At 36.2% G+C, this 13,981-nt stretch overlaps 2 protein-coding genes across 2 annotated transcripts in view; one reads left to right on the top strand and one right to left on the bottom strand.

Annotated features, from left to right (window-relative positions):
• The window catches only part of si:ch73-51i5.2, a 278,670-nt gene extending 269,844 nt beyond the window's left edge, over positions 1-8,826 (top strand). Inside the window, exon 19 of the transcript XR_012387825.1 lies at positions 7,690-8,826. The gene's annotated coding sequence lies outside the window, so the exon portion shown is untranslated. The remainder of the gene's footprint in view (positions 1-7,689) is intronic.
• zgc:110716 overlaps positions 1-13,981 on the bottom strand; it is a 63,310-nt gene that overhangs the window by 33,380 nt on the left and 15,949 nt on the right. The window contains exon 2 of the mRNA NM_001017586.1: positions 5,149-5,195. Coding sequence (NP_001017586.1) covers positions 5,149-5,195 — 47 coding nt within the window. The remainder of the gene's footprint in view (positions 1-5,148; positions 5,196-13,981) is intronic.

The following is a 13,981-nucleotide window of genomic DNA, read 5'->3' as shown; positions in this document are numbered from 1 at the left end:
ACAACACAAACGTTGTCAACATAACTCACTGGAAATCCAAAATGCTTACACACCGGCGACTTCATTGAAAGAGGAGAGGGTTTAAGTTTTGTCGACGGGTCTCCTGCTTCTGCAGTTTAACAAGCACTTCAACAAGCCAGTTTTTTTCCCGCTTGGCAAGCCAAGCTGACGTGACATGGGGAGTGGCAGCATCGACGATTCTATTTTTTGATTCGATAATCGAAATTGAACATAAATTTCGATCGATTTCGATTAAAAATCTAAATCGTGACACCCCTAATAAAGATATATATATAATATATATATATATATATATATATATATATATATATATATATATATAGTAATAATAATATATATATATATTATATATTATATATATATTATTATTATTATTATTATTATTATTATTATACAATAATGTAGAGAAAGTGTGTTGCTAAAATTGATATAAAAATGTATATTATTATTAAAAATACAGCATCAAATACATGTCATCTAGAAAATGACTCTCTTCTCTCTCTACTGTGCGGTGTGAAAAAAAAGGGTAGAAGCGTTGACTAAGTGTTGCCAAAACCAGAACACAAGAACGTGTCAGTAATAAATCTGAAAAAGTGCAAAAGATTTATATTCTTAGAAAAAACTAAATATCCTGACAAACACACCTGCCTACTTTAACAACTCTATAAACCTTTTCACCATAAAATCTACGAGCCAACCCCTAAACAAAAAGTCCAGAGATGTTTAAAACGAGTGGATATGGCAACACTGGAAAAGGCGTGCTGTGTTAAACAGACTGTCGAGCAAAAGCAAAACATGACACCTCTGTTGATGCTGATTTGATGATAACCGCTGAGTATAATGAATCTCTGATCACTGCAATTTTATTTAGACAAAACTCAAAACAACAATTCTCTTCCATATCCAAACTTCTGAGTCCTTTGTTATTTGGAGCTAGAGTTTGCTCTGTGGTAGCAAAATCCTTTGGCAGCTGCAATTTTCTGATTGGTGGGTTTGGTGTATGGCATCCTGGGTAATGTAGTTTTCTAATTCAGCTTTTAAACAATGGTATTAAAACTAGGTGAATAAAAGCAACCTCAGAGCTCAAAACAGGTCTGTTATGGTATGGTTTATTGGTAATACTTTGCAATAAGGTTGTAATAATTAATTTACCAACACGAATAAACAATGAACAATACATTTATTACAATATTTGTTCAGGGTTTTTTTAACTGTATTTTAAAGAAAATACAGTTGTTAGTTCATATTTACTAACTAATTTTATCAAGCATGTATTTGAGTGTTAATAATGCATTAGTAAATGTTGCACTATGATTAATAAATGCTGTACAAGTATTGTTTATAATTAGATCATGTTAGTTAACATATTAGCTAATGAAACCATTCACTACCTGACAAAAGTCTTGCTGTCGATCCCAGTTGTAAGAACAGCAAATAACTTGACTTCTAGTTGATCAAAAGTGGCCGAGGGTAGATTTTTCTGATGAATCATCTGTTAAGCTGCATCCCAATCATTACAAAAACTGCAGAAGACCCACTGGAACCCGCATGGACCCAAGTTCTCACAGAAATCAGTTAAGTTTGGTGATGGAAAAATCATGGTTTGAAGTTACATTTCAGTATAGGGGCATGTGAGTGTGGATGGCAACATCAACAGCATGAAGTATCAGCATTTGTGCTGGGAAAGGGCAAATTCTTCAGCAGGATACCACTCCTCCTCATGCTTCAGCCTCCTTATTAAAGATCCTAAAAGCAAAGAAGATCAAGGTGCTCCAGGATTGGCCAGCCTAGTGACCAGACATGAACATTATTGAGCCTGTCTGGGGTAAGATGTAGGAGGCATTGAAGATGAATCCAAAGAATCTTGATGAACTCTGGGAGTCCTGCAGGAACCCTTATTTTGCCATTCCAGATGACTTTATTAATACAGTAAGTCAGTGGTTCTCAAACTGTGGTATGTGTACCACTAGTGGTACGCAGGCTTTCTTCTAGTGGTACGCAGAGGAATGAAATATGTCAATTACATGCCACACACATATTTCACAATTTATTAAAAATGATGTATATAATATGCCATATATGACATATAGCCTATATTTCTGAGCTAATCTGCCACGTTTTTTTTAACTGTGCAGAGCTGTAGCTGCTTTACTGGGCCTACTACGTATTTCAATACTGCTAATTTTTGGTGGTACTTGGAGAGACAATTTTTTTCTGAGGTGGTACTTGATGAAAAAAGTTTGATAACCACTGCAGTAAGTGATTTGAGTCATTGCAGAGATGTACGGATGCAGTCCTCCAAGCTCATGGGAGTCAAACACAATAGTCATTCCTTTTCAAATGCACTATGGCTTTATATTCCAGACTGTACATTATTTCTGTTAAGTGACAATTCAAGACTTTTGTCTAAAGAAAGTCAGACCTTACTGTCCTAATTAAATAATTAAAAATCAAGGCAAGATCATATTTAATTTTGGTAAAATCAGTGTAATCTAGAGGCCTTTTGCCTTTCATATAAGCCACTTCTGATACCAAATGATCAACTAGAAGTCAAGTTGTTATTTGTTGTTTCTAAAACTTGGATAGGGACAAGACTTTTGTCAGGTAGTGAATGGTTTATGAGTTAATATCAAATATCAAGCAAATCAAAATAAATACTAGTGCATAGTGTCCCAAAAAAAAACGTGTTTTCATTTTTAAAACCAAATATGAAATGCTGCGTTTAACAAAAGCAACCTCAGTACTTAAAACAGGGCAGTTTTACATCAGGTTTATGACTTATTATCGAAAATCAAGCCAGTCAAAAATGAGGAGCTGTTTGTGCTCATGCGCAAACTCCTAAAACCTAAAATAAATTCCATTGCCTAGTAGTATGGTATCATGACATGAACACATGCAAGCAAAGTCCGTCAAACACGCAAATCCACATTTTGGATGCCATGTGGGACACGGCCACTGTTAAGACGCTGTTCGTGATATGCTACGATTGTGTTTATTTGAAAAGCATAAGGCGGCGTTCCTGAAGCTTTGCATCAGCTGCGACTCTTACCACGCAGCCAGCCGTATCTTCCAGAACAGCTCTTTTTCCAAGCTCTCTGATTATTTTCCAACACTTTTTCAGGGTCAAACACAAAAGGAACTTTGACGTGTGCTGGATTTGGTACCAATATGGAGTCGCCTGCGAGCGTGTGTTTATTTTGAAGGCCGGCGTGTTCTGATTCAGGTGCTGCACTGAGCCGTCTGGATTTTTCTAGCCTGTATTTGTTCACGGCCTGCCAATTAAGCCCTAAAGAGCGTTCTACCCCACTGAATCCAAATACGCCGAGCGCGCTTGTTTTGGCGTGGGCTGTAAATGGACGGCAGGCCTGTTATGAGGATCCTTCGGTGAAGGGTGACGTGTCACGAGTCGCCGGCCAGGCTGTTGTAGCAAAGGTGATTTATCACACACTTCACACTTTTACACCGACAACCTGGACGACTATTATGGGGTTTTTGTTAACAGGTGCTAACAGGAGTTTGGTTTCGACAGTGAAAGTAGCTATAATTCAGTATTATTGGGTTGCTCAGATCCGTTTGTTTTTTTTAATTTCCTTTATGTTATACATTACTAATGTGTTATTATTATACGTTCTTTTATTCATTTTCTTTTCGACTCAGTCCCTTTATTAATCAGGGGCCGCCACAGCGGAATGAACCACCAACTTATCCAGCATATGTTTTACGTTCTTTTATTCGTTTTCTTTTCGACTCAGTCCCTTTATTAATCAGGGGCCGCCACAGCGGAATGAACCACTAACTTATCCAGCGTATGTTTTACGTTGTTTTATTCATTTTCTTTTCGACTCAGTCCCTTTATTAATCAGGGGCCGCCACAGCGGAATGAACCACCAACTTATCCAGCATATGTTTTACGCAGTGGAAGGATGCCTTTCCAGCAGCAACCCAACACTGGAAAAGACCCATACACCCTTGAATTCACACTCATACACTATGGACAATTTAGTTTATTCCATTCACTTGTACCGCATGTCTTTGGACTGTGGGGGAAATGATGAGTTTATTGATGACAATTTGCATTTGTAAATTCTGTTGGGTTTTAGGGATGCATGCGTCACTATATGGGGCATAAGAATAGTGTGTTTGGATATAACTCAGTTTTTTGACCACACTTTGTTTTATTGTTATTGTTATTATTATTGTTATATTGTATTATTGGTCATTTATTTGTTTGCTGGAACTGAACTGAATTTAGAAATAGTTTTGAAACAAATCTTTGCGCTTAAGAAACAAAATTAAATACGTAGGCTGATGGATGTCTTCAGTGGAGTGAGTACAACACCGTTTCCTTATCCATGAAAGTTAAGGAGTTAAGTAAAGATTAAAAGTAAAGAGAACGTAAAGAGGCCGAATGGAGGAGGCTTATTCTTTATCCTCTCGCTGCAGATGGTCTGTTTAACTGCTTTTTCACTACTAGACTTTCTCTCAAAGTGTGCCATGTAAATATAGCAAATGCACCATGTCATGACGTAACTGACTCTTAAAAGCAATGGGAGAAGAGACTCTGATTGTTTTAATGCACATTATGCTGAAAACACACCTATAACTCATTAAAATAATAAGCACAACCCTGTTAGACCATGCACCAGGGCGCAATGCTTATTTTTCCATGCCTAAAATAGCAAAAGTGGATTCGGACATGCCCTAAATGTGTTTGCCCCATGCACTTTAGACTTTGCGCCTAGATCGTTAAAATAGAGCCCTAAAACTTGGAACGACTTGAGTGAACATGCCCAATACAATGCATTATTTAACTTGAAAAAAATCGCTGTCATCTTCTCAAAGCTGTAGTATTTCCTTTTACACAAATCAAGTAAGCCACAATTGAGTTACTCGAGATGAAAATTCAACTTTGAAATATGCACTGTGCATTCAACTATGACTTATGGCTGTACCATATTTATCCTATAACCGCCATGGTAGTATTTTGAGGTTTAAATGCCACAAAACTGGTATCGTGCAGTGCTAATTGCAGTTTGTCCTTCGACAGAAATAATTGCACATGCAACATGACGCTAACCTATTTTCTCCCGCTGCATGTGTGTGCCAAAGCAATGTGGTTTTCCTTACCTTCTGAAAGAAGTCCTCACCTCCATTGACTGGCCCCTCTGTGGCAGCTGCGGAGAAGAATGGGACATTTCAGAAAAAAGCTAAACATCAGGAATCACTTATGCTGGCGTATTAACAAAATCAGCAATTCATATCAACACATTCTTCCACATGGCCTGCGCTGGAAAAAATGCCTGTGCAATTTAGGCAGGGCGCGGGTCATTTTCCTGTCCATTTGCTGCAAGTCGCCTCTGTAGAAAAATCAAATGCGTTACTGCTTTATGAAAAGTTTATGCGGGATGGTAATAAAGTTTATGAAGCAGAATACTACATTTAGATGCTTTAAGTGAAGTGTATCTTCATAACATACAGTTGAAGAATTATTAGCCCCCCTGTATATTTTTCATTTCTGTTAATCATAGAGAAGATTTTATCAACAGGTTTCTAATATAATAGCTTTAATAACTCATTTCTAATAATTGATTTATTTTATCATTGCCATGAAGACAGTAAATAATATTTTACCAGATATTATTCAAGATACTAGTATTCAGCTTAAAGGGTCACGAAACACCAAAACACATTTTTTGAGCTGTTGACAGTAGTATATGTGTCCCACGCTGCTAAAAACACAATTAGGACACAAATATTTCACTAAAAAGTGAAAATTTGCTCCAGTATGAAACAAATTTTTGAAGCTGCGTCACGGCCATGAGATCTTAGCGTGTATTCCAGCGTGTAGACTGGCCGTCTTTATCTGGGAGTGCCTTGTTACGTTCGAGTGTGCTGCATTAATGCATGAGTAAGGCTTGGTTCAAACCAATCAACGCGCCCTATTGTGCAACTTCATTAATATTCATTAATGTTACAGTGTTTAGACGGCAGAGAGACGCCACGTTGTGTTGGCAAAACAAGCGTGCAGTGTTACTTTTATAATTAGCTGCAGTGAAGGTTTTGTTTTCATTTTCTCTCTATGAGAGCGCAGCTGGAGTCACGTGTGGATTACAGTGCACGCGACGCTCAACAACAGTACGTGTCTAAGGAACATTGTTTACCGGAGAGCTTTTCTCATCTGCAAATGGTGAGATCCGGATTTGCTGCTCGTCTCCTCTTAATAAAGACGCGGCTCTTGTTGCTGGTGTCCTGTCTCTACAGATTTGGTAAGTGAGCAACCAGTGCTCTTTGTTTATTAAGTTTGTTCGTATCGAACTAACTATTACACCGAGTGTAAACATGTTAGCTCCACAATCAAACTTACCGTCGTATAGGATTTTCGCCGCATTTTGTGACGGGAATAACACACACGGCTTTCTGACGCTACCTGACAGGTGCATCTAAGTTTCCGGGAAATGCTGAGGGTTTTTTTCACTCATTCGCCGTGCGGTAACAAACATCATCAATCTATTTTAAATTCATTTCAAGAGTTCACACGTAGCTGATGATTGATTCCAAAGCTTGTTTGGCATGTTGTCCCGGGAGAGAGCCCTGAGCTCATAAGATCCTCGAGCCTGGGGCTCCCTCCCGTTTGCAAGGCGAGAGGGGAGTTTGAGCTCAGGTAGATCTCGAGAACTCCCTGCTGCTGTAGTTGCTAATGAACAGATAGTGATTGCTCGTAAGAGATAACTACTTACTAGGAGCATGTCTATGGTGCAGATTTGGATTAGTCAATTAACTTAAGTTGCATGTTTTTGGATGGTGGAAGGTTTCCCAAGAGAAACCCACGTGAGCACAGGGAGAACGTGGAAACTCCACACAGAAATGTCGGCTGGTTTGGTAAGGACTAGAACCAGTGATGTACTTGCTGTGAGGTAACAGTGCTAACCACTGGGCCACTGTGCCACCCATCTAGGAAAGGAGGAGGAGTAAATGTTGAAGGGGGGATTCAACAAAACGAAAATGGCTGTTATGTGGAACTTAGGGTGTTTATAGTGGCTTAGTAATCGTCTGATTGATGAATTATAAATTGGATAACGCGGGCCTCAAGCAATCATAAGCACATGATTCTCTCGAAATTAGTTTATAAATAAACTTTACTTTGTGATAAAACATTTTGATGCCAACTAAAGTAGCAGATTACTTTGATTACAGTAGAATACCGCAAATTCCTAATTTGCAGTGTTACCGAAAAAGTTTTCAAATGACCCTCAATGCAGTTCATATTACAGTATCGAACTGTAAAGAGTGTATATGGTATTAAACCAAAAGTATTAAAAGTAAATAACTGTACAATTGCGGCAAAGTCTAACGGTGTCATTCAGTTCGAGATGTTCGCCAACAACACATGATTTAAATTAAAGCTTAAAACACAGAGACGTGTTCATCAGCGAATTTGGATGCCCTTAAAAGACATCACAACCACAAAATGCAGCAGTCAATAGACGCCTACTACTTTTTTTTATCTCTGATTTCTCTGGAACAGGATCATGACCTACATTGGGAGATGCAGGCATGGCAATTTTGGGCCAAGCTTTAAAACGTATGTCTGCTGTAATCCAGACAAATGTAATGTGTTTATTTATATCCAATGAATTACAGGGGAGGTTTTTTTTTTTTTTTTTTCAGAGCAGATTGACTTAAAATTGCTCAAACCACAGGCACCGGCTGAATCAGCCCTGCTTTACCGCTAAGACTTGCTATCTAGAGGCAGTGGATAAAGCCCTGAAGACACAACGTGAACTTTACAGAGTTAACTGCATTCAAAGAGAAAACAGAATTACTCTTTTTTTTTTTTTTTTTTTTTTTTCTGTGATCGGCCAAGAAACAAACCCCAAACAGGATCTAATGGATTTATGAGACTGTGGAAAGGCCTCGGGGAAACTTTTCATAAACACCCATAACCTTCTTAAAAATGACGAACAGATTTTTGACCATTTAACTCCAAGTCGAATGAAACACGTGATGTTTTGGCCGATGACAAGGGTGGTTTCAACCTCATGCTCCTGGACGCCTACAGTTTGTTTTTTCACCGTTTGATACTTATTGCACAAGACACTGGAAAACACTTGTGGAAATCAGGAAGTGCAATCAGACCTCTCCAATGCTACACAACTTGCAACTTGTGCAGTTATCACAAAATCCTGAAAATTTTTGCCAAAATACTTTTTTAAAGTGAGATGAAACAACACAGCTTTTGAGTTCTTTTAAGGAAAACTTAATTGTTTTATGTGCAATCAACTTAAAATTGTAAAAACCACTAAGTTAACTTAATCAATTTGCTTTGAGGCGAGAGAAAGATATTGTGTAGGCATTTTTTTACAATGTGTTTAAATTTGCTAGATCAAATGAAGTGGACTTTATTTTTATATAGTGATTTATACAATACAGACATTTTTAATGCATATTTAGAGTAACAAACTGGAAAATAGCAGAATCAGAAATGTTATTAAATCCCAGACCAATTGAAATGATGCAGTAAAGAAGCTCTACAGCTTAATAAACTCAAGTTGATTATGTTAATTCAGTTCAGTTCAATTACTGTAACAAAAAAGTGATGAAGAAGTTCAGTCCAATCACTACTAATCTGCCTGGTGTTAAGATGCAATTTGTGTCTGATACAAAACACATATCCATTTTACATCAGTTGTTTGAATATGTCTCTTTTACTCTGTTTACAGATAAAAAAAATATTAAATTCAGGACTTTTTATCGTCACTTAATATTAAATTTAAAACCAAATGTGATGGAAATAAACAGTATATAAATACATTTATTTATAAATTTTTTGTCTACTTATTTTTATTCATATTTATATTCATTCAATATCCCAGAATACATGTGTGTGTATCTGTAATCATTATTTGAAGTAATAATTTTATTTATTTATTTTATGTAGAAAATTAGATAGGAGTCAAAGCGTCAACAATATTTTAAAAACACAAATAGTACATGACAATTCTGAGCTGGGACAAACTCAAAAATTTGAAATGAATTTTATGATGCTTTTTTATTCTGCTGTGTCATTCACTTTAAGTATTATATCAAAGCAATTTTGTCTAATCTTTAATGCCAGGGGGAAAAATAATAGGAGAAATTACCAATCAAATCAACATGTTTTACTATTTAATACTTTCATTAAGAAGCAAATCAATATAATATTAATAATATATTTTTATAATATCAATTATTTTCCCAGAGATGGATTTCGGCTGGAAGGGCATCTACTGCGTAAAAATGTGCTGGATGAGTTGGCCGTTCACTTCACTGTGGCGACCCTGGACTAATAAAGGGACAAAGCCGACAAGTAAATGAATGAATGAATGAAAATTAGATAGGAGTCGAAGCATCAACAACATTTAAAAATACAAATAGTATATTAAAATCCACTTAAAATGAATTTAGTGATGGAGTTTTATGCTGCTGTGGCGACCCCTGATAAAGCAGAAATAACCCAAAGGAAAGTTAATGAGGAAGAGTAAATATGGACAATTAAACAGCCAATAAAATTGTCATTCACTGAAAGTAATACAGTAAAACTGAAAAATGTTTTTAAATATTGGAATGTTTAGTAAAATTTGCAGTCACCTATTGTAGAGGCACTCTAACCTTAAATGCCTGGATTTTTTCCCCCAACATTTCCCATGAATTTAAATTCATTATCTTTCTTTTTCTCGATGTTCAGAGACTGAAATGTTATATATCCAATTAATAAATCTAATTCATTCAAATGCGCCATAATATATGACCCACATTCACTGAGAAATGGATAACAGTATTCATTTTCGAAGTGGGGTGTACTCAATTATGTCGAGCACTGTTTGTATTGAGTACTGCAGCCTTTATTTTCACTGCACCAGTAATCCACACAAGGCACAAGTGATTTTACCACATATAACAAGTCTTCGAGCACTCATTTAAAACCATAGTTCACCCACAGAAAGGTACATTAAACTTATTTTTCAACATAACTACACTTGGGAGGTCAGAAGCCACTCTTCAGGCCAAACTTCTGTATAATAGCTTCAAAGACGGATATCTTTCTGTGGCTGACATGTTTTTTCTCTTGGCACTCAGATTATTTCTAACCGAGCGTGCTGTGCCAACATAAGCCACGATCTTATGGAACACAAGAATAAATCAACAAAATGCTCAGCTCTACAGACAAACGTCAAGACTTTTTGTCCATCATCACGTACAGCCACTAAAGAAAACATCTATGAATTGCTGGCGCGGTTAAAACATTCATTCTCATCCAACATTTTGGCTGTGTTCAAGGAATGGATTCCCAAAGCTGATTAGCGACCCGAATGTCTTCTTTGTGCCTCGACTTCTTCCCTTCGGAGCAAAAGTGCAAAGTTAAAGAAAGTAGCGCTGCCAACATCCTCTCATGCAAGGTTAGTGGTTAACCTCACTGTAAGCAAAGAAGGCCACCGGGTTATTGAGTCTGGATTGGAGACACCGATGGCTTTCAGAAATGCCTCTTTTTTTGGTGCTTTACAGAGAATATAATCAGCATTTAATTTCTCACGCCATAAGGGAATAGATAAACAGCAGCCATCGATGTTGATTTCCTTTTTTTTGTCGGTTTGTATTAGGGTATAGTGATAATGTCAATGAATATACAGTTAAAACCAGAAGTTTACATACACTCTAAAAAAAGGAACTCAACCATTTTTAAAAAATGTCTGATGGTAAATCATACTATACGTTTACTATTTTAGGTCCGTTAGGATTACCTAAAGGATTTACATTTGCTAAATACCAAAATAATGTGAGATTGTTTTTTTTTTTTGAGAGTTTTTTTTTATTAATTTCTAGACAGTCGAAAGTTTACATACATTTCCTTGGTTTTTTTTTTTTTAGCTTTGCTTTTAAACTGTTTACCTTTTTCAAATGTTTTGGTTATCCTTCCACAAGCTTCTCATAATAGTTTGCAGGAATTTTGGCCCATTCCTCCTGACAGAATTGGTGTAACCGAGTCAGATTTTGTCTTGCTCGCACAAGCTTTTTCAACTCTGCCCACAAATTTCTATAGGATTAAAATCAGGGCTTTGAGATGGCCACTCCAAAACATTGACTCTGTTGTCCTTCAAGCACATTTGAACTAATTTGGCAGTATGCTTTAGGTCATGGTTTGTTTGGAAGACTCATTTGTGGCCAAGTTTTAATTTCCTGGCTGATGCCTTGAGATGTTGCTTCAGTATTTCTACATGATGTTCTTTCTTTATGCCCACATACTTCACAGTTGGTATGGTGTTCCTAGGCTGTTAAGCTTTCCCCTTTGTCCTCCAAATGTAACACTGGTCATTATGGCCAAACAGTTCAATCTTAGTTCAATCAGCCCGCAGGACATGTCTCCAAAATGTCTTTTTCCCAGTGTAATTTAGCAAATTTTAATCTGGCTTTATTTATTTATTTTTTTTGTTGATTCTGGCTTGTTGATTTTCCCATGTTGTCACAAAAGGAAGCAGTGTGTTTGAGGTTTTCCTTAAATCCTATTCTATAGTTGAGCCTCCAATTAACTCAAATGCTGTCAATTAGCCAATCAGAAACATCCAAAACCTTGACACCATCATCTGAGCTTTTTCAGAGGGAGAATAATCTCATTGTATGTAAACTTGACTTTCAAGAAAAGTTATAACAATTTCTCAAAATCTCATTATTCTGGTATTAAGCATTACAGAAACAAATTTGATAACCCAAAACTTACCTAAAAGAGAAAAAGTTTAGTCACATTTAGCATCTGACTTTTTTTAATGGTTATGTGCCTTTTTATACAGTGTATGTAAACTTCTGGTTTCAACTGTATATAACTTTAACTCAATTTAAGTATATTCATAGCGCTTTTCACAATAATTATTGTTTCAAAAAGTACACATTAATACATTCAAATTCGGAAATGTTAAGGTTATTAGTTATCATAACTTTAATAACTTGAGGTAATATACTAGTAACTAACAGCTTTTGACAGTTAAAGTTATTATATATGAACATAGTTAACCTGCAGTTATGCAGTATATAGGTGATGTTTGTGTACATGTTCAATGGAGTGTATTAAAGGTGCTGTATCTACGTTTTGTCTCTTCTAAAGGATAAAAATACCAAAATATGTTTGCAGATATTTAAGAAACGTTATGCTAAGTAAACATCTTGTTAATCTGAAAAACAGTGCTAAAATCAGATATTTTGCCTTATAAATGTGAGTTACGTGACAGATCTTCTGTTTTTGTTTAGGTCATTTAAGCCGACCAATGTCAGTTTAGCCAATTATATTTGAGTATTTCAGGTTGCCTTGATGGAAAACAGCGCATTTAATTTATTCAGTCAGGAAGGCTCTCAGAATATGCGTTCACAACCAAAATGTGACCTTCGGTGGACAGTAGCAGGCTCCGAAATGAGACACAGATTCAGAGTTCCACATGAGATGGTTAATTATCAGCAAATAATATAAATACTACTAATGTAAACATTAGGTGAGCAGGTTACATGGTAACCTTGTGTCCTAACAACACACTACGTAAGGAGATAAACAATTTGGCTGACAAACACGATAGACATTTAAATACAGCAATTCAGCAGCACAGAATAGTGCACTCACTGCACTCCAACAAAATTACTCGAATTAATACATATTAAACCTCTTTAACATTATTAAATGTAGATGCTGAATCACTGATATGTGTTGGGTTGCACTGAGACCCAGTCCTAAAGTTCAAATTTTAAATCAATTTCAAATGGTTTATTTTATTTTCAAGAACTATCTGCTGCTGCTTTCAGTAGTATGGCAATAAATGTCATGCAAAATGGCATTCAAACTCACATTATTAGCATTTAACACTGAATAAAGCACATGAGGTGTACCTAAAGTGATCATTGTCAGTTAGTCCTGTTGTTCAGCTGCAATAAATAGAAGCCGTTTCAAAAATATAAATTTCAGGTGTCGGTTATACAAAAACTCTTTTTAATATGGAAAATGTTTCTTCTATCGCATACTTTTGCTTTTGTTTAAAATTCAACTTAAAACATTGTGAAACATCAATATCAGTGCGTTGTCCATTACTAAATATATATATATATATTTTTTTAAAGTAATATAAAAAATTTAAAGATTTATACATTATATTTATCTTTTAAAACATAGCTTACATTAGCAAACACAAGGTAAGGCCTACTGTGCTGAAGAGAGGATGTCTCTCAGAAGCTGTATTTTATTCATCTTCACTATACTCAAAGTCTTGGTCTCATTTTCTTCTATTGTTTATTCTCATAGCATCCATGCGGGATACAAAAACGGCATCTAACTTCATATTTCATGAAATGGAGTTACTGTTTAATGTAGCTATAGTAATTCGGACTCATTCAAAGTAGCGTTGCTGCGCAAACAAACGTTATGAATGCATGCTACACTTCCGACTGTACATTGTGTTTTAGTTTTGAGGTAAGGGACGTTTTAATTTGCCATTCACAGATAGTCGGACCAGCAAATGCAATTCATCAAACTCTGTCTTTTAAAATCAAAAGCGGAATAAAACAGCCTCCTCATAAAGCCGGCGTACCAGCGCGCTGCTACATTGAAAACGTTATTCACGCCTTCTGATTGGTTCTCAGTATATATTAGCTTTTGCTGTCAAAGGCAAGTGGTGTTTAGCGGCTTTTGCCAACAAACTGTTATTTTAAACTGAATATGCAGACGCTGCGTTTAGATGATTTGAAGCAAGTCTATAGCTGCGTCCCAAATCGCATACTTATGCACTATTCTACGCCATTTTGTAGTATAAATAGTGTAAGTAGTGTGTTCACACTGAAAACTCTAAAAATAATAAGTGCACTTTAATTACCCGGATGATGCACTCATTCAGCCAGTAAAATGAAGTGTGTAATGATGGACACTTTACGCACTCAACGACCGCAGGTTTGC

This window comes from Danio rerio, chromosome 12 (assembly GCF_049306965.1).
Source record: "Danio rerio strain Tuebingen ecotype United States chromosome 12, GRCz12tu, whole genome shotgun sequence".
Taxonomy (NCBI): domain Eukaryota; kingdom Metazoa; phylum Chordata; class Actinopteri; order Cypriniformes; family Danionidae; genus Danio; species Danio rerio.
The sequence above is the reverse complement of the archived record's forward strand: the minus strand, read 5'-3'. Positions and strand labels throughout refer to the sequence as shown.